The sequence below is a fragment of the Diabrotica undecimpunctata genome, chromosome 4 (genome assembly GCF_040954645.1).
Source record: "Diabrotica undecimpunctata isolate CICGRU chromosome 4, icDiaUnde3, whole genome shotgun sequence".
In the NCBI taxonomy this organism is placed as follows: domain Eukaryota; kingdom Metazoa; phylum Arthropoda; class Insecta; order Coleoptera; family Chrysomelidae; genus Diabrotica; species Diabrotica undecimpunctata.
The window spans coordinates 52,397,994-52,418,915 of record NC_092806.1 but is presented as its reverse complement, the minus strand read 5'-3'; the positions used below and the strand labels follow the sequence as shown (position 1 = coordinate 52,418,915).

The 20,922-nt window shown below is 30.5% G+C and overlaps 1 protein-coding gene across 1 annotated transcript in view; it reads left to right on the top strand.

Moving 5' to 3' along the window:
* Nucleotides 1-20,351, top strand: part of LOC140439513 (uncharacterized) — a 268,238-nt gene extending 247,887 nt beyond the window's left edge. Inside the window, exon 8 of the mRNA XM_072529480.1 lies at nucleotides 192-20,351. Within this exon, the coding sequence (XP_072385581.1) occupies nucleotides 192-625 (434 nt within the window). The 3' untranslated portion in view covers nucleotides 626-20,351. The remainder of the gene's footprint in view (nucleotides 1-191) is intronic.
* The last annotated feature ends 571 nt before the right edge of the window (nucleotides 20,352-20,922 follow it).

Genomic DNA, 20,922 nt, shown 5'->3' with positions numbered 1-20,922 from the left:
AAACACTTATAGTATGTCTTCCCATTAGAAATCAAAGCGTTTCTTTTTCGAAGATTTGTAATACGTAGATTAAAACTTTACACATAATGAAATTTGAAATACGTGAATTAAAACTTCATAGAGAATGGAATTTAAAAATGCTACAATGTAAAACACTATAACACTGAAATTTACTAATTTGTGTGTTTTAGGTGAAGGTACATCCTCAGATGCAGAAAAAACAGAAGCAGAACAGGACGACACTATCGACTCAATAGCCTTTTCTTGCCAAGGCACCTCCGGTTACCCTCCGGATCTTCTACGAACCTCCGAAACGTCGATCATAAACTTCTTAAGAGCAGATTCGGCGGAAAGGCAGCGAGAGCGCAGATTCGCCTGTCCGTTTTGCGGGAAATGCGTGCGAAGCAAGGAAAATCTCAAGTTGCACGTGCGCAAGCACACAGGTGAGCGCCCGTTCGTTTGTTTGTTCTGTGGTAGGGCTTTTGGCGGCAAAAGCGATCTCACCCGCCATCTCAGAATACACACCGGGGAGCGGCCGTACCACTGTGATATGTGTGGAAAATGTTTCGCTAGGGCTGATTATCTATCGAAACATCTCACCACCCACATTAATACACCTCGTTAAATGACTTTTGCGGATATTGTTTTAAAAAAAAGTTAGACCTAATAGATAATAGTGAAATCATAATATAACAAATACAAATGATATTGGAATATATTCTTATAAACTGGGATTTCTATTATATATATTTTTAATATAATATTAACTTTAACTTTTAATTTATAAATTTGTATAACGTCATTTTCATCAATTATATTGTGGTTCTGGTATGGTCAAAAACAATTAGATATTACATTATAAACAACATCTATTTGGCATCACAATATTCTGCGGTTTTTTAACGAAACATTTTATGTCATTTAATTCCTCTAGTAACTCGATGATGCCTAGCAGCTTGAAAATATCTATGTATGTATCTTGTATATAATGATGAAGTTTTTAGTCATAGCTTCTTGAGAACATCTTTATTTATTTGTCATTTAATCTGTATCTAGCAGGGTAAATAGACAATGTTCCTTGTGTTTTGTTCTAGATAACAGCGATATTACTTTTTTAATGCAGCCACAATTGTCCATAGACAAATGTCCATTGTCTCGATACAAATGTACAATTAAAGCTATACTATATTCTTATATAATAGTACCTTTATCGATCTTATAATAGTACCTTTATCTCTATATTTAGAGACCCATTTATTGCTTATAATAAGCTAATTTTTTATACATATCTTTCTGCCGTTCTTCGTTTTTAAACACGTGTTTTCAAAAAGAAGCCTGTATTGATGGTTTGGTTACTCTTTGTTGTATTTGATATAGTTACTTTACTAACATTTAAGGTATTTAACATTGTGATGAATCTTTTCATTCGCAAAATCGGTATTAACACAGATATGCTTATATGCCATTTGTTTATTTATTTATTGATACTACATACGTCTTCATTTCCTTCTTCTTGCACTTCTTATCTCAGATAAAATACTATTGTGACTGACATTTGGTCGTGAGACCTTTGTGCCAAACCCTGTCCTTTGATGAAACTCAACTTTTTTATGGAGAGTTAAAGGATTCCACAGGATACAGGTTCAAATTTTAGTATGCCCATAATTAGCTCGCATCTCCTAACTTTTAGACACTAATCTTTTGGATGTTTAGCGTATTGCCTGTGTGAAGTTTGATCCATCTATATTTCCCCCTTCGGTCTCATCCTTGGAAGTAATTGTCGCAGACTTAGATTCGTTAGTTAGTATCCTTAGCCTACTGTGTACAGTTCTTTTTATCCAGCTAGATAAAGCTAGCACTATGGAGTTGGTAATAGGGCTTCTAGTGCAACCTGTTAAATTTTACCTCTGACTTTTTGTTGTTACGGATACCCACATGTAGTCCTCTATCGTTGGCAGGCTTCAAGCCTAAAACTGCTTAGCGTTGCTTTCACTTTCAAATCCTCACTTCTCGTCTCTAGGAAGTATCAGCATATGTTTGAAGTTGATGGAGTTTTCAGTCTTAACAACTTTCTACTCTGTTTTTCCTACAAGAAAGTTCCACGAGTAGACTTCCCAAACAAGAAGACTAAGAAATGGACCCATGGAAATGAAAAAAATCTTGAAAATAATGCAATAATTCTGCTATTAGAAATCTTTCACAAAGTATGGGAGGAAGGGAGAACACAAAGAGACTGGTAATTAGGTTTAGTAGTGCTGATTTGCCAATAAGTTTTATTAGAGCATCCTTTATGGATCCTACTTCATTCTTTAATATCATTTTATCTGGATAATTCTTGGAGATCACTGTTGTCTTGATCCTTGATCATTAGAGTAGTTTTATAATTTCCACCACTACAATGTTTGGGGACGAAGTTCCAGCTCTGTTCTTTGTTGTCATTTTCTCGTCCGGAGTACTTCTGATAAAAGCGGTCCCCTTAGTCTATTAAATCGCATTAACGTATTATATTTTAAGTATAAACGATTTTACCGTAATTGCAAGCAAATATTTTAAAATACGAATATTTGGAGTACTTCATATCATTTGGATTTTTCAATCTTTTGCACTTACATATGCAATTTTATTTCACCATTTATAGAACTATATAATAGACGTCCGTACTAGTGCCGGATGCAATAAAAGAACATACTCTATAGTAGACTGCTATAGAAGAACAGCTTTTATAAGCAACATATACAAAGTGTTTTCTAAATACCAATTACTTAAGTAAGTTTGTTTACTGCTTGTTTTGTTTAAGTGAGGTAAAAGTTATATTTTAAGAAGGGTTTCTCGGTTGAAAGCCGAAACGTCAACTAAAGTAGTTGTAATTGTATAATTATGATTATTTTCCATTATACAGGATGTAACAAAATGATACGTCACAAGTTAATCGCAAATACCTAGCTCGATTAAACCTAACTTACCATAACAGAGAGAAATAAGTTTCCAAAATACTGTGTAAACCAATGTATTTTTTAAATCTAAAATATGCTCTTAGTATAAAAAGTCACGGGTCAATATTCATTACCAAATGTCAAACAGTTAACAAAATTGGAAAATATCGATTTTCATTTTAAACCTCAAATAACGTTTTTATGTGCATATTTGTATATATTAAGGTAAGTTGGTTAATTAGAGCTATTTTTGGCTCCAGAATATATCCCACGTTTTTTACACTATACTTATTTGTTGCAAAAGTAAGCCCTTGTGTTGAATTTTTAATTATTCATTATATGATATTAGTATAACATTTACATATAATTATTTTTAAAATAAACATTTTGTATTAGGTCTAACTCTTTTTAAACGATAGAGATAAATTTAAGCTACGCAGTTCCAAAGATTTGTTTTTTTTGTGGATTGACGTGTGATATTTTTGTTCTTGAATGAAAACATAGCGGAATATTTACAGATTTTATACAACCCTTATTATTAAAAAAAACTAAATAAAGTGGATTCAGTTTCAGAAACTATATTTATTAACGAAGCACACTCAGTCCATTATTTTTTACTGAAAGTGCCTATTAAACACTTTTTGTTGTTTTTTGTACAGAAATTTTTTATATTTAACTAATAGGTAAACCCTTATTTAGATATCACATCCAAATTATTATTTTGCCTTAACACAAAAGTCCGTCTTACAAAAAGTTAGTTTTGTGAAAAAGATGTTATTCAAATAATTTTGATGAGTCTGGGCAGATATTTCTACGGTTAATGTATATTGGTTAAGGGTAAAAAATAAGTAGAATAAAAAATTTCATGCTGTACTCGTATTAGGTACATATGCAGAACTTCATAGTTCATGTATTAAATCCATACCATCCGAAATATCTGTAATTTGTAGTAATACAGGTTTGTGGTTTTTAGCATAGAAAATCTTCTTCTACCAAGTTTTTAGTATTTTGTTTCTATTCAGAAAAGTGCAAAACATGTCGTAAGACATTTGAGACTAACTGTCCCTTCCTTAAACTTTACCAAGAAGTCCTGTACTCTTCTTATAAATATTAGCAACTTGTTTGTGCGCCTTTTTCTCCAGTTTATACTTAACCTGCTTTACTTCATTCACGTTCAAGATGATATGTATGGCTTCCTACACTTCGCATTGTGTATACTCAGTTGGCAGTGCCCAGTCACCACCTATGTGATCGTCTTCAGCGTTCATTTACTAATGTTCATTACAACGAAACTTATGAATTTCTTTATACGGGTTTGCCTCTGATGGGCCCCCTATCTCATGCCGTAAAATGGTTTTAGGCTTTTAAAGATTCTTCTAGAGCCTGATATGGCCAACCAGTTTATTAGTTTGTTTCTTTGGACTCGATTATTACCGCTGCATCCATATTAGATACAGTTTATTGAATCTATTTTAGATTATTAAATCCTTACAGTTTTTTACCAATTTTGATTTGGTAAGTGTTGTTAAAGGTATTCATTTAGATGCTCTTTATATATTTCAGCATGCAATAATGTACAGTGCTTCAGCATGCATTGCTGGCTTGTCCAAGGATATCAAATTCAGTTTTATGAAAATTTTTTTCTTAAAGACGGGTTTTCCATATATGATACCAGTGATGTTCGTATGGCTATTCTACTCATCATTGAGAAGCTTCATGTGTGGTTAGCTTTTAATCTCAGAATGATCAAAAAGGTTACCATCGAAATGTGTAGCTCCACCGGAAGAAGACTAGTACTAGTCTTTAATCATGCTTTTCATTTACGTTTCAGGCTTCTTGTAATATTCAGTAGCGCCTGTCTTTGTGGAGTGGTCAGATAGGCCATACATGCCCTACATTTGTACTGCCTTTTATCCACCATAGTATTGATACATATATTATCGTGGCTCGTGTATAATCGATGGATCAATTTGGTTTCAACTCCAGGTTTTACCTACATATATTGGTAATATTAGTAGTATGCGCGTTTCACGTGGAGATTCACGCTTATGATTCAAGTTCAGCCGCAGATATTTATCCTAACTAGTTCTAACTAGTTACTTTGCTACTATTTTTACCTCATCCAAACCTGTGTTGTTGTTTGTGTGTACGCTAGATATTCGCTATTCATTATTTTCTGTTGTATAATGTATATACATTGCAAGCTATAAAATTACCAAAGTATATCTCTGATATTTCCGGAAATCACACAATACTTATTCATTGTGGAATTTAATTATGTAAAATACTAGGTACTAACTGTATTATTACTGTTTTGTTACTTGAGTGATATTTACTTACATCATTAATGATCTTTTCTAACTTTTTTCTTTGTTCCTTGTCTATTTGTTGATCTGTCAAATATGTTATGAAAATGTGTCGGTTGTTCATCCACGAATTTCCTGTTATGCATCAAACCCTTGTGACCACCTGTTACATTGGATTTAGTTGCAGGATTTTAGTGGTTGGTTGCTGATCCTGTTGTTTGTCTCTTGTGGAAATGAAATTATACACCGCACTTTTCTTTATCGATTTATAAACAATACAAAAAATATACACTTGACGGGGAGAGAGGGAACTAAAACTTTTTGTGTGTGAGAGAAAAAACTAATTTAAAGAAAGAAACTTCATTTAAAATAATACATAAAACTGGTTGGTTTTCCAAAATATATGTAAAGATTTGTTTAGGGTGTATAAATCCAATTTTTATTATTCATTTTCATTATAGAAATATTTCGTTTTTGTTACGTTGAGATACAAACTCCATTCGTTATAGTTTACTTTTACTATTCTATAATTTTACCATCTTTTTATTAGTCTTTATTACTGTTTGGGTATGACATATTTTTTCCACATTATTAAAATAAAATTCAAAAAACTATATGTACTTAAAAAAGTACGGTTGTTTTTAGTGGTATCAATTTACAAAGTTTTCCCCCATACCAATATACCTATAAGAAATAATGCTCACTGAAAAGTTACGTGGAGGCCTAGATTTTTGTTAGGCGGATTTATCTTTTTTGTGTCAACCGTCCATATACAGGATGTCCTCAGGCCCAACAACGAAATCACTCCTGCAAGGGTAAGAACACCCTGTATAGCCAGCGACTTAACGTTTTAAAGTTTATTTGGCTGTGATTACATTTTAGGTTTTTGTGATAAGCTCGTATTATTTATTTTTTAAAGGAGTTACCTAAGCAATATATTACGATATAAGACCCTAGTCAAGAGATATTAGATTGCGTCATAACCCCCTCAGTACCCCTCCCGCATCTTATTTCTCGAACCAATTTAATTGGTCAGAGAGGAAAAGTAAGGTTATAAGGACTAATATTTAATATGTCTTGTGCCAAAAATTGATGTACCATGTACCTCAAGTGAATTATTAGAGTGTAAGTTATGTTAAAATATTGGTATAGTTAAAAAATATGTTCGAAGAATATTGTTACACACCATTAATAACAAAAAAGGAAATACATTCACTAATTGTTATGTATATTTTATCTCTACCATCATGCAACTATTTAGAGCATACATTTGAGAGGTTGTTATGTTTTATTAGGTTTCATTAAAATGAATAATAATTTACCAACTGCACCCAGAAATTTTGAGTGCTATTAAATAAAATTTATACCTGGTGGATAAGCAATCCATACCCCCGATCGTAAATGCCAAACGTCACATTTCACGTCAAAACGTCACGTTTTCACGTAAAACGTCACGTCAACACGTCACGTTTTCTTGTAAAAAGGTAACGCGTCATGTCAAAACGTCACGGTTACATCAAAACGTTATGCGTCACGTCAAAAACGACACAGACACATTTTGACGAGAAAACACGACGTTTTGACGTGAAAACGTGACGTTTTAATGTGACGTGATGTTTAGCATTTATGACCGGAGGTAGGGATTATGTCAGAAACCGCATTGCTTATCTACTATTTAATAATAATTTTTTTAATATTTTAAAATTAGTTGTTTTATTGAAAGTACGAATTGCAAAGTATTTTTTCCTTTATCTGATGTCTAAGTGTTTTTTAAAATATAGCGAAAGGAGAGTAAGCTGTTTCATTAATTTCTTTACAAAATGTCTATATTATTATTTTTTATATTGATTACCTCTTGAAGTTCTTTGTTGTTATTTACCATGAAATATTTTCAATATTTAATATATCACCCGCTATAACCTGCGAGTAGTTTTCAATATTTGCAAAGTCTTCAATACGTTATTCTAATATTTCACTATGTTATTCTTTAGTGTCGCATTGTCTCACTTTAATTTTCATTTCTATTTTATACGATTTCCTTTGGTTGTAATTCAATTAAATTTGTTTTAATTTTATATGTAATGTTTTGTCTTAATCCTATTTTTATTAGCTGTATGGGTTTAAAGTCTATCAGTAGGGTTCCAACTTGGCTATAGACCCCTTCCTTTATCCGAGTTTGGGACCGGCTATATGGCAAAACCGACATATTAATACTGAGATGAAGTTCAGAATTTATAGCGCCAGTGTAAGACCAATAATGACATATGCCTCAGAAACAAGACCCGACACAGCCACAATACAAAGACTGCTGGAAACGGCAGAGATGAGAGTACTGAGAAGAGTTACAGGAAAACACTGAGAGACACTTAAGAGAAAAAAGATTGGAATAACCACATAATCAGAATGAGGGAGACCCGCGTGGTGAAAATACCAAGAGATAAATCACGAATGGGTAGAAGAAGGACCGCGGAAAAGGAGTGATAATATTCCATAGAGGTATCAATCCAGCAATCAACAAGCAGAATTACTTATAAAGAGAAAGAAGAAGAAAAATGTTTCATCATCATCATTCTGGTTTTACAACTCAGTGTAGGTCTTCTTCCTCAAGAATTTCTCTCCAGTCGTTCCTGTCGGTCGTCGTTTTCCGCCAAGCACGTATTTCCATATTTCTGATATTTTTTTCATGTTATCAAGGAACCTTGTTCTGGGTCTTCCCCTTCTTCTCTGACCAATGGGTCTATCAAAGAGCGTTTTTTAGCTGAGTCAGTTTGTTCCATCCTCATTACATACATATAATGTTTACGTCTTCAAATGTTGATATTGGAATTAATCTTATTAAATTGGGAAATAATCTCTTTATTGGTATTTCGACTTCAAAATTAGGAATTCGGGCAAAAGTTTTCATCGGGATAAGTTCGTCTATTAGGTTTTGGTATCACCTTTTGATTAAAAATGTAAAAAGTTAATAAACAGTTTATATTTACAATTTTTATTAATAACATATTGATTAAAAAGTGTATTTTTTAGTTATGGTCTCTTTTTTGTATATTTCAAGCACTGTAAAAGTTTAATATGAACATCATAAGGTTTTCATAAGATAGGGGTTGGCAAATTAATTTTGAATAAAAAAGTTCACTATTAACCAGGTCTTTTATCAAAAGTACAAGCAGCCTCATAGTAAACGGTTCCTGGGAAAATATGCTAGCCTCTTTTTCACAAGGTATAGGTATTCAAATATATTTTAAGTACAGTTTGTCAAATATAGAAAAAGTTTAATTGTTTCGTTTTGGAAACGCCGCCGTTATGCGCATTATACAAAAGTAACTGCACGGAATTGGTTGACAAACCGGCAAAATTTTAGACTGTTTCATATATTTGACAAACTGTATGCAGTCAGGTTTACTATTACTATACATATATGTATAATCGATGAATATTTTTAAACTATATCAATAAACTTGTAACTATAATCGCGAATTTAAATGTTTAACATCGAATATCCTGCCTCAATGATTACAAAACAGACAGATATTTTTCTATAAATGTACAAACACGTCCAAATACAATTACTTGTTGATAATTTTTTATACAACTTTGTTGCTCAATAGTATAAAACAAGAAATATATAATCTTTTATTGTACACAAGGATGTTAAACATTTATTATTTTTTAAATTATTATATGGAGTGTTCCATATGCTCTTACCTATGTAATATCTTCATTTTTATTCAAATTGTGGAGCTAACTGCTTGCGACTTAACTGTTTACAGATATGGATTAAATTCGTGGATATTGAGATTGTTTTATATTGGAAGAACAAGAAATACTTTTTTAAAGCTGTAATTGTCAATAAAATATAAATCATAATCCATCGATGAACATGATTTTTCCTACACTCTTCTATTTTGTTCTATTCTCCCAAAAACTAACACTGTTCTTTACTATTTGCTTATTTTAATGTTTATTTTGTATAATTCTAGAGGTATGTAACTCTTTCTATGATTTTTACAACTCTATCAAAGGCTTGTTCATTTTATTAAACCATAACCCCATATCTCTAAGTTTTGCAGTTTTTTGGCCATTTAGACATAACATGTTTCTATTCGCATTTTTTTGTCGATCTGGTAAATAAAAAAAATTTAATGTTTCTTTTTTTATCTAATTTTGTTCCTATCTTTTAATGTCTATCTATCTTCTGCGCCATAAAAATTAAATCAATAAATTTTTGGGTGACTTAACAAAGGCACGCACCTATTCATAGTTTTTATGATGTTTTACTGACGTGATTATTTAAAATGGCGGATGGGAGTCAGATTTTAAGATAATTTGAAATGGGCTTAAATTGCAAATAATACCTTATTTGTTTAAAGTTCTTTTGTCATGCGATCAATGGCCACAGTGCAACAAATATTTGCATAAATTGAGATGTCTTTACTGTATAAATTAAACAACAATTGTGAAAAAACACACCCTTGGAGTACCCCACGGCGAATCTTTGTATCCTTAATCAATTCATTTTCATCTTTTACTTTCGCTGTTTGATTCCAATAGAGGTGACATATATGTGACTCAATAGTATCTCTTCAAATGATGTTACACGCATGTTATATTGTCATGCATGATACTATGATTAAGTCATAGTTATGTTAGTCATAGTATCATGTTGTCATGAAGAAAAATGTCAATGATGTCAAATGTTTGACAGATGACAATACAAACAAATTAATGAACAAAAAAAAAATTAATCATATAAAAATGATTTTTCAAAATGATATTCTTTTGCCGTTTAATAGTTTCTTCTCATATAGAACAATTGTTGGTTTGTTTTTTTAACAAAAGCTTAAAGCTAAAGTAATAAAAAACCTTAATTAATAATAATAATACCTTAATTTCCCTAATTTAAAGTGTTGTTAATTTATGTTTTACTATGTCTAAGATATTAATTGTGTAAGAGAATATGGAATGCGTGATGTATTTATGGAACAGAAACACAGAAAGGACATATGGTTTTAAAGGAACTATCGTCCCCAGGTTTATTGTAAAAAGGTGACTAAATCGTAATAGTTCAAACTATTAGGATAAAGTGAAGTAGAATTGGGTATTTGTCACTTTTAGAACTATATTTAACAATATATTATATGTGTGATATTTAAAAACGGCTTTTGGACAAATTTTAAACAATAGTTTTTTTATAGAGTTTGTGCCTTTACAAATGATCTTTTCTTATTCATAATGGCAAAATACACTACAATACACTACTTTCTTCAATCGTTCTTATCGTGTTTTAGAATAAGTGCTTATACGTAAAACATTGGTCCTTTAAAGTGCATTATATTTATGTTGATGTTTAAATTTCTACTTATTCTATATCAACTGATATAGATATATAAGTGAAAATAGAAAATAAAATGGGAAGTTTTCCTTATTCTTTCTCTTAGGGTGAAGAGTAGCTCTTTGTATTCTGTCCGATTATCTCCATGGTAATCTTTTCGTTCCATGTTTATGTCGATTTCATTGACTGATCTTGTTTAATCCTGCCGACATGATTTCTATTTCTCTAAACTTGTGGCATCATACTAGTATCCATCTCACAACGTTCTGAAATTTCTCTCTATGTATCTTCGTTCCTTATCGTCTGCGTTCATAAAACTTCCTATCAGTTCTTAGAATTCATATTTTTGTAATTCTCTTATTTTTATCAAACGGTTTATTCAAAGGTATTTTATTTCCTGTGTTGTGTACATCGGTTAGTTAAATTATTAATAACTCTTTGAACTCCCCTATTAACTATCGTAAGTTTGAGCAGATTGTGGATCTATTAGTCATATCAGTTATATTATTTATCTCTATTTATACTATTTTTGTAAACAGTTTTAAAGCACACTAAATCAGTTTTGATTCTAATGTTGCATACACTTGATTCCTTTGACAGTATAATATAAGAGAGTTAAAAAAAGCTTTGCCTTGAAATTATTACTCAATATTCATATCTGATCTAGTGACTATAACAACAAAAAAAATCATGGTTTATCTTCATTGACGAATGTCATACTTATTCAAGAAATTATTTAAAAATGTACAAACTTCAAATTTGCAAAAATTGCATTGTATTGAATGGTTGCCAAACGAGGAACTGTTATATTGTTCAAAGATCAAAATATTAGCCAGTCAACAATTTATAGGGCCGTACAAGAAAGATGGCATATAAGGAAAAATAATTATTTTTCTCATCTCCTTATATTTATTTTAGATGTAGGATTGATTTGTTTTAACTTCTAATTCCCTTTCTCCATGTTCAACGATCTTTCGCTAAATGTTTCATTTATTTTCTGTAACTTCTTTTTGCTCCAAGTTCTATTTTATTTTTTCCCCAGCTTTTGCTTGGACTGCTTCTTCCTTTTTACCTATTATTTTGTGTATGCTTTTAGCTTGTATAATTGTCGTATTTTTATCAATCCTTATGATATGTTACCGATACTAAGTTTCATGTGATTCTACTGAATATATTTATATGAATATACTCTGGTTTTATTATCTCTTTCATTGGATATTTTTGATAAAGATGTATTACTGGGAGCAGTGAGGATAAGGAATTTGAAGTAATGGAATTAATTAAATAAGTACGTTTAAATATGGCATTTGAATTAACCACAGCTGAGCCTGCACCATCTATAAATTTGGATATGTCTATGGAGGCATTATTGAAACTGTTATGTTTGTTTAAACAGTTATTTGGGGAGGTTTTTTTATTAAGATACCTCATGTTGGTACTCTTTTCATCGAATTTGGTAGGAAATTATGCCTTGTATGATCTTACTCAATTGATTAATAACATCTTACTTAAAGACTATCTTCCCTTTTTTATGTCCGAGACATTTGCACTAAAAGAAAGAATATGTACGTCTTCATACAATAATAAAACTAAACGTTTTCTTTAATAGTATTCTATAGAATTGCTACTTTTTCAATTCAAGATCATCTTGTCCTTAAGCACAAAATTCCTTCCAAGTATAAAAAATTAACGTAAAAATATTACTCGATGGTTTTGCTATTTACATGTAAATATAAGGAAAAATCTTAAAAAATAAATGTTCCTAAATAAACAAAGTGAAATAGTTGACATATTTTTGTGTAATGTAAATATTATGACTTTGTCGCCAGATGAGAAATTTTGTTAAACATTTTTTTAGGAGGGGCATAGACTTATACATAAACGTGCTTGTATGTTGTTTATCTCGATGTTACATTGTATAGTACGTGTTAGTGAAACAAAATTCATATTATTGTCCTTTTTCAGAAATTTTGACAGGTACAAACTGTATAACAATCAACCAATTTTATTTATTTTGTTTTATTTTTCTACGGTAGGTATTTTACTTAAATTTTTGAAAGTATCAAAAGGTCTAAGCAAGTCTAAGCCTATGACTATTTTTTTCTAAATAATTATTAATAAAAAAGTTTCTAATTTGCTTTTTTAAATTGGTAACATCTATAAATCAGTCAGCATAAAGAAATAATTCTCATGATACCAGCACAAACGTCGTAAATTCTACTGAAAATGGAAATTACTTTCAATTCACTGTCAAGTAAATAACGCTGTCAGGATATCATTGATCTTGATTTTTATATCATCACATCATAGGCAATAAATTACCTATGATGTTATAATTGCCTGTTTTGAAGGATGATGAAGTTGCATAATGTATTCAAAAAAATTTTAAAATGAGACGAATCCTATTTTCTGACATAATCTTTTCTACATGTTAATTACATTATATTTTCTATTTTCTTAGACTAGTTTATGTTTCGTAGGATTTTCGTTTCTCTTATCTCCATAATTTCCGTCTGTTGTCAGTGCATGTCATTATCGACCTTAATGCTATCCTAGTTTTAGTTTTTCTTGCAAAGTATTTCTTTCCCTCTTTAGTTTCGTTTAGACATCCCTATTCCCTGTTCATCTTATTCATCCGTCGTCGTACTTCTATTTTTGGTTTCTTAATAATTTGGTTCCAATATTTTCCACTTACATTTCTTGTTCTATAATTTTGCTACTCTTGGTTCCTCTAGGATAAATTGTATAACTGGTTTCCGGAGATCATCATAAAAGCTATTACGTCCATCATTCGATTGGATATTAACCAACTCAATGAGCTTTCTTTTCGCCTGCCGATTTCATTCAGTCCGACATCCCTGGCGTTCTTCTTTTAGCGTAATTTGCTAATTATTACTTTTTATATAAAAGTTTGTAATTGTTGCAAAAAGGGAATTGTTGCTCGGTTCGTCTACTTTTGTTCGTCATTTTTGTTTAATATCTGTTGTAGTGCTTGGTATTTTGTTGTGTAATAAAAGTGTGAACTTTTTGTTATTACAACCATTTAAAGGTTTATAAATATAACTTTTTTAACGAAAAAGTTTTTCGCGGTACAACCCTATCATCACTTCTTAAAAAAAAAAAGTTCCATGAGTCGCCACAAAATCCAAAACATGATTCTTTACATCGATGGTATTTAAATTTGATAATTACAAATGTAATAAGAATGGTAGTCGGTAACATGCCCTTAAAATAAAATGTATTGGATTAGGAGGGGGGGACTGGCAATCTTGACACAGACTTATTTCATCTGAATTGGTTAAAAATTGATTACCGTTCCCTTCAATGATTTGTAATTATTAAATTTAAATGACATTGATGTTATACCGATGTATAACCCTTTTTTGATGTATCTAGAAAGGTCACCAATTGATATACTGCCAACGACAACTAGACGGTTGGCGGAGAGCGAGTCGAACAGAACAAATTACCAAGATAAGAAAAAATAGGATAGATAGATAAATATGATAAGATTACCATAGATAAGACGAAAAAGAAAGAAAAAGGGTGCCAGTTAACTTTTTGTAAATAAAAGGAGAAAGTTAAGAAACCTTATATCTAGGGGAAAATTGAGAAACAACAAATTACGTTCTGAAAACCAAAAATTTAAAAGATTTTGAAGTTACAATTATTGATTAAATTTTTTCAACACACTCTATAAATAAATAACTAATATGTTCGGTGGAAATAGTCTAAATAATTATCTAAGACCTGGACCTGATATTCCTTTCTTCTCGACATATAACGAGCAAATTGTTGAAATTTGCTAGTTAGGCAACCCACGTAATTTTTGTACAATAACTGAAGATGGAGTTGTACCATGAAAAGCAGCTTCGTTAATAAAAACTTATCCTAGTTATATTTTTCAGTTTACACTTTTATAATACATTCATGGTATGTTAGCCACTCTCGTATTTTTTTTTTTTTGGATTCGTCGGGTTTTAATTTTATTATCCACTTTTATTGATATTTATTATTTTCATTCCTTGGACTCCACTTTCATTTTCAATGTTTTCTACTTCAATCGTCTGATCAAACCCATTTTGATAGTTATATTGGATTAAATTGTCTTTTAAATTTTCTATTTTTTCTTCTTGTCTCTTCGTTTTATATTCCTCTCTTCCCATCCTTCATTAAACTTGATTTTACAAAACCTTACAGCTGAAATTGCCATAATAATATATCTAAAAGATATTCCTAAATCTCACGTCTCTATGAAATGTGAAAGCGTAGATACTGTAAGCGGTAGGCATTCATAAAATTATTTTATTGAATAATTTGTACGAATAAATCTATGTAACAAGGTTAACATCTGGTATTACATGTAACTCTTTATTTAACGATATTATCGATATTAGTAATCGATTTTTTTGATACGGTTAATCGTCTAGTGTACTGGACGTGTCTAAAATCAATTTTTATTTTAAGTAAATATAAAAACGGACACGAACTATTTCAATTCTACCAAATTAATGATAATTGTTATGTTTTCAAGTGCAAGAATGTGGTTTGAATTAGCAACTGTTATACATTTTGTCCCTTGTCTATTGTATTTGGTAGGTAGTTGCTGGTCTCTTTATGTAAACCAAAAACAACGAAATTATTCACCCAATTTTAAAATGGCCTATATGTTATTTGTGCTGTTTCAAATATCGAGACCACGTATATTTTGAACGATGAGTGCTTTAAGAAGGTGATATATTATAGAGAATGAAGGGTTTGCTCAGATTTTCAAAGCAAATATGGTGCTGTAACTTTTGTGAAAGAAATTGTGATATAGAAATGTTGATAAGTAGGGTTATTACATATAATTCAATATATAATTATTATATATTTATATTAGTAGCTGTAACTGAGTTGATCGGAAACATAAGAATTGAGTACAGTTATATTTACAGTTGTGTATCAGTAGCTCACAGAACTGTAATTTTCCTTAAATAATATATATGCTCAAATAAACTCATCTCTTTTTGGGTGGCAGTTTACGTGAAACTATTAAGTGACTTTTATGTGATTGTTAAACGCTCGATTTAAAATACATATTTTATTAATGAAAAATTTAATTACACCAACAATAGCGTAATATAAATATTATTCAAGCCTGATTTAAATTTTTTTGCCTCATACTCTATCTATTAATATTAATGAAGTCATTACCGTAAAAAAGTTAATAAGTGTTAAATCAAATTAAAGGATTTTTTTCGTTTTAAAATATAAATCATTGAATTAATTCAAGAATTAAAAAAATAAACATTAATGCTTTAAAAGATCTTCATAGAGGCTTCATGCACTTCAACACAAGCGTCGAGTCGTCTAAATTATCCATGCGTTCACACTAATCATAAAGAGATTCTGAAACTGTTTTCTTGTGGCATGTACTTCTTCTTCTTCTTCTCACTGGCTTTACAACTCGGGGTGAGTCTTTGCCACATATACTACAGCCCTTTATCTTCTACGAACTTGCGCTTGGATTTCCCATTGCTGTACCTCAATTCTAGTTAAATCGGCTTTAACATCATTCTTTTTGTGGGATGGCCTACTGATCTTCTACCGTCTGTTTTCTCAAAAGATACTGTCTTTAGCACACTGTATTCCTCTCATCTTATCACATGAGCTGTCCATCTTATCTGGTTACTTTTTATATGTCTGACGATGTTTTCAGTACCAGAGTCACCAATACAGCATTGTGGCGCCCTCTCCACTCTCCTGTCAATTCGTCCCTTTGCCGGCCAAAAATCATTCTGAGAACCTTCTTTTTAAATACCAGCAGCTTATTTATTTCCCGCTGATGTAGAATCCATGTTTTACTTCCATATGTAACAACTGGATGAATAATTGACATGTTAAGACCTCTTTTTCAATATTTAAACTCTGTTTCGAAGTTGTGGTCATTAATAGTTATGTTTTGCCTAAACCCTCCAGCAGGAAAGCCGCAATTACAGTCCCCTAGAATATCTTCCTTATACAGAATAAGCTTCTTTAGCAAGATAATTGATAGAATTTAATATGCTGTGTTAATAAGCGATATGCCTCTATAGTTTCGAAATTATACTTTATCTCCATTCTTATGTATGGGTATTATAACGCTTCCATTCCATTCTCTAGGAATCTCCTTTTTTGTTGTTGCCAAACTCTTAGAATAAAGTCTAAGAAAAATTTTTGATGTAAAACTTTTTCTCCTTTTTTATTATTTCTCTATTTATAACCATAATTTCCTGGCGCTTTGTCATTTTTAAGTGATGCCACCTTTCTGCATTTTTTGCTTTTTGAAGTGTTAGTACTGGTATTTCCACATCTGCAGAATGGAATGTAATATCTGCTTCCTCCATCTGACTTGTGACATGTTCAAGTTAAATATTGTATTTATATTGGATTAAACTACACTTGATTGTAATAAAAATTACATTTTATGTTCTTTTTTTTAAGTTTAATTACAATGTATTCTGGTTTAATCTGCATTTATCATATCTAGAATAACCTTTTTCCATACTTGTTTAATCTATGCTGCAATGCCGCTGTTATGTACGCCATATCTTTCATTATTTTTTAATTAAAGAAGTATTCTTTAGCAATGCACATTATTTATTTTGCAGAAAACTTAATCATTTATCATTTATCTAGAAAGGTAAGAAACGAATAATTTAAGAAACTATTAAATATCGGTTATTAAATATTCTTATAATTTCCCATCTGTTTTAAAAGTGAGTGTCCATTATCCAGTGCGGATTTTCCACTGACTAATAATGACAGTTGTGATAATATACTTAATGTCTGTGTTATTTTGGAAGGCGATTCATCTATCCACAAAATACTCTTTAAAATGTTAGAACTTAAATTGTGGCTATTAAGGCTATAAAGAAATGGTAATTCTGGCTGGAGAAAAAAAGTTCTCCCTAGTCTTCGCTTAGGTCTGCTGGTGAATCTACTTTGTGTTCTATCTTGAAATCTAATAGTGATTGCACTAAGGTATTTGAATGAAACAGTAGTGTTTCATGATGCTTAACATTTCTCTCTTTGATTCCTACATTTGGGAAATTTTCAACTCTTTGTGTGATGTTTCATTCAAATACTCTTGATTGCCTACATTGATTACCTACCATAGCCAATATCTCTAAATGATAAAACTCTCGGAAGTGAAATCTTTGGGTTTATAAGTAAATGTCCAGAGGATGAACACCATGATTATTTTTTTAAATGAATATCCAAATGTAAAAATATACATAGATGGATAAGAAATTTAGCCAGTTAAATAGTTGGGTTGTCTGCTAAATTACAGTTAAGGCTCTGAGGCTGAAATAAACAGCGTTTATTTCAGCTAGAAATAGAACTGGGGCAGTATTATGTAGAGTTTTCGTCGACGATAGAGTAATTTTCGAATACATGAAAAGTAAAAAGGCTGCATACTTAAAGCACATAATATTACGAGCTGAACGATATACTTTTCAGCAACTAAACAATAAGGAAAGATGGGACATACGGAAAGTCTAGGGCCCAAAAAGGTATCATGACGTGGGACCTTCGCCAAAGGAGGAGAATCCGTAATTCTGAAAGGCTTATTAATTCTTTTAAAAATACAGCAATTTGATCCTGACCGTCTAACATCTCACTTGATCTGACAATGAACGGTTAAAGTCTATGCAAAAATGCAATGTTCGATCAGCCAAAACAGCTCTATATATTTTTATATCGAGTTAAATTTTTCTTTTTTTTTGTTAATGTGGTCTTTCCAAGTAAGTTTCTCAATAATTAAAGTGAAATGAATAACTAAGTAATTTGGGATAGTGGATTGTGGTATTGATACATTATTTATTCTCATTCTCATTTATCTCAATATCCTACTTGTATTACTAGTTATATTATTTGATTTAAATGGTTTTTAAAAAATGTACAATTACGTTGAATATGGAATAAAAAGGTATTATATTTTAGCTAAATTTTAACCAACCTATCCACCAAACTAAACCTAATGGCTTTAAACGGCCTTTGAACATGAATACGTCACTGATCTTAAGTTTAACTCAAAATATAGTGTTGGAGATCTAATTAACGTTTTTCAAATTTAGTTTAACAATATTCAATCGTTTCTACGATATAAAAATTGTATTGTGTATAAAGAGTAGGTAACTCAATTTCCCAACTTCCCCAAAGCAAAGAGGATATATTTTAACGACACAGGCATATGTAATTTGTCAACCACAACCTCTTTAGGTATTTTAAACAATGAATATACTATCTTTGTAGTAATTCGATAGAGTATTCAGGCATACGTGATTGATATTTCTTTTCAGATTAACTCGATTTTAGTGAAATAAAGTCGAGATGATTTCCATACTTTGTAAAAATGTGGTTTTACAATTCAGTGTAAGACGATGCGGCCTCATTTTAAACATCTTATTTCATTGTATATACAATATAACTACGTTAAATATAATTACGTTTCCCGTTTTACTGTTACAAAAGTTGTTTTTATGTAGTTTTTAATGTGATGTGATCAAAAACGTTAACACATTAGCAAAACATAGGTGTTGATCCTAATTTTTAATAGGTGTAACACTGCTAATAGATAAATACATTACATTAAAGAAATATAATTTGAAATATCTTAGATTTGTAAATATGCTTGTCATAATTAACACAGAGTGCAATGGAGAGGTGCACGAATAGTTTAAACGAAATGGATAGTAAAACCATGAAAATTAGGGAAGCAGTACTCATCTTATTAAATGAAGTAAATCGCTTAGCAAATTCACCAACAGTTAAATCTAGTTACCTATATTGACAAAGAGCTAATGAATATAAAAATACCAACATCAATGAAATAACAACGTTACAAGGACACATCAATTCTAATTTAAGATTAACAAGGCACATATCTAACAATAGGCATAAAAAGTTCAGAATTTGATGTCTATCTAGGGTACAATAACACTTTTCAATAATTTTAGATATACAAGTAGAGTACATGATTAAAATGTCAAAGATCAAGTCTAAAGTATCTATAATTCTTTAAACCAAATTGACAAAAACATAATACTTTACAAGTTATATTAATTTTTATATTTAATAAATTAAAAGATAAAATGCCTATAATGTCAGTATCGATCACAAAAAATATAAAATATATGGTGTGGGACATACCACAAGTTTCAGAATTATATGTCCATACTTTTGGATGTAACGAAAATTGCAAATTCAAATTAATTTCAGGGTTAAAGATAACACGAATTTACTATATCAGATTTACTATATAATTAGATTTACTATACTATAGCAGAGCACAGAATACCCGCTCCAACAAAAAAGCCCTTATGGTGTAAATAAACTTGCCAATGAAGCAACTTTTATATAGGAGAAACTTTAAGACCACTAAGTGTTTGGATGAATGAGCATGAATCTTATATTTAAAACATAGATTTTGACAGATGTAGCTATAAAAAACAGATAGGAAAGTAAGAAGGGGAAAATTAAGGTAATAAACGTAATACTACATATTATTTAAACCAATTCCGGTTACCAATATTGAAAGAAAAAGTTATACCAGTAAGAATATACCAAAACTAATGAGTTAACAGCAGATCAAACGCACATAATCTATAATAAACTGCATACAGTAAGTACAGAAATATCAGAATTTGATATCAGTCCGAGGGTAAGCCCCTCAGAATTTTTAGTTTGGTGAGTATATACTCTAGCGCCCATTATAAATACATACAAGTAGTAAGACCAAAATATGTTTATAGTGTGACACTCTATATATATATATATATATATATATATATATATATATATATATATATATATATATATATATATATATATATATATATAATTATAATTATTACAGCAAACGTATTTAAGAGAAACTTACAGTTGTGCGAGCTTCATTTTTGTATTATTCAAAGTAAATTACTGAACTATTTTACAATTTTATCGCTTCTGTTCGTAGCTGTCGTTGAAAGTAAACGATATTTTATGGAATATATTTATACCTAAAGAAAATAATTTTACTTGAACAATGAAACGTATTTTTATGAATTTTTAACAAAAGGCCAGTATGAGTGAAGACGGAGGATATGTTTGTAAATCAACTCAATCAAATTAATGTATAGAGGGAGTTCTATATCAGTAGTCATAAGAATATTAATAAAATCAAAATATCATATTTTACCAAGTCTATATTGAAACAAAGAAATTTAACTAAAATAAAAATAGGGTAATGTAATGTGAATATTAACAAAGTGAGAAAAAATTTGAGTTCAAAGAATTACAAATAAGTCTGTTTCAGAAAGTAATTAATGTTTAAAGGTGAATC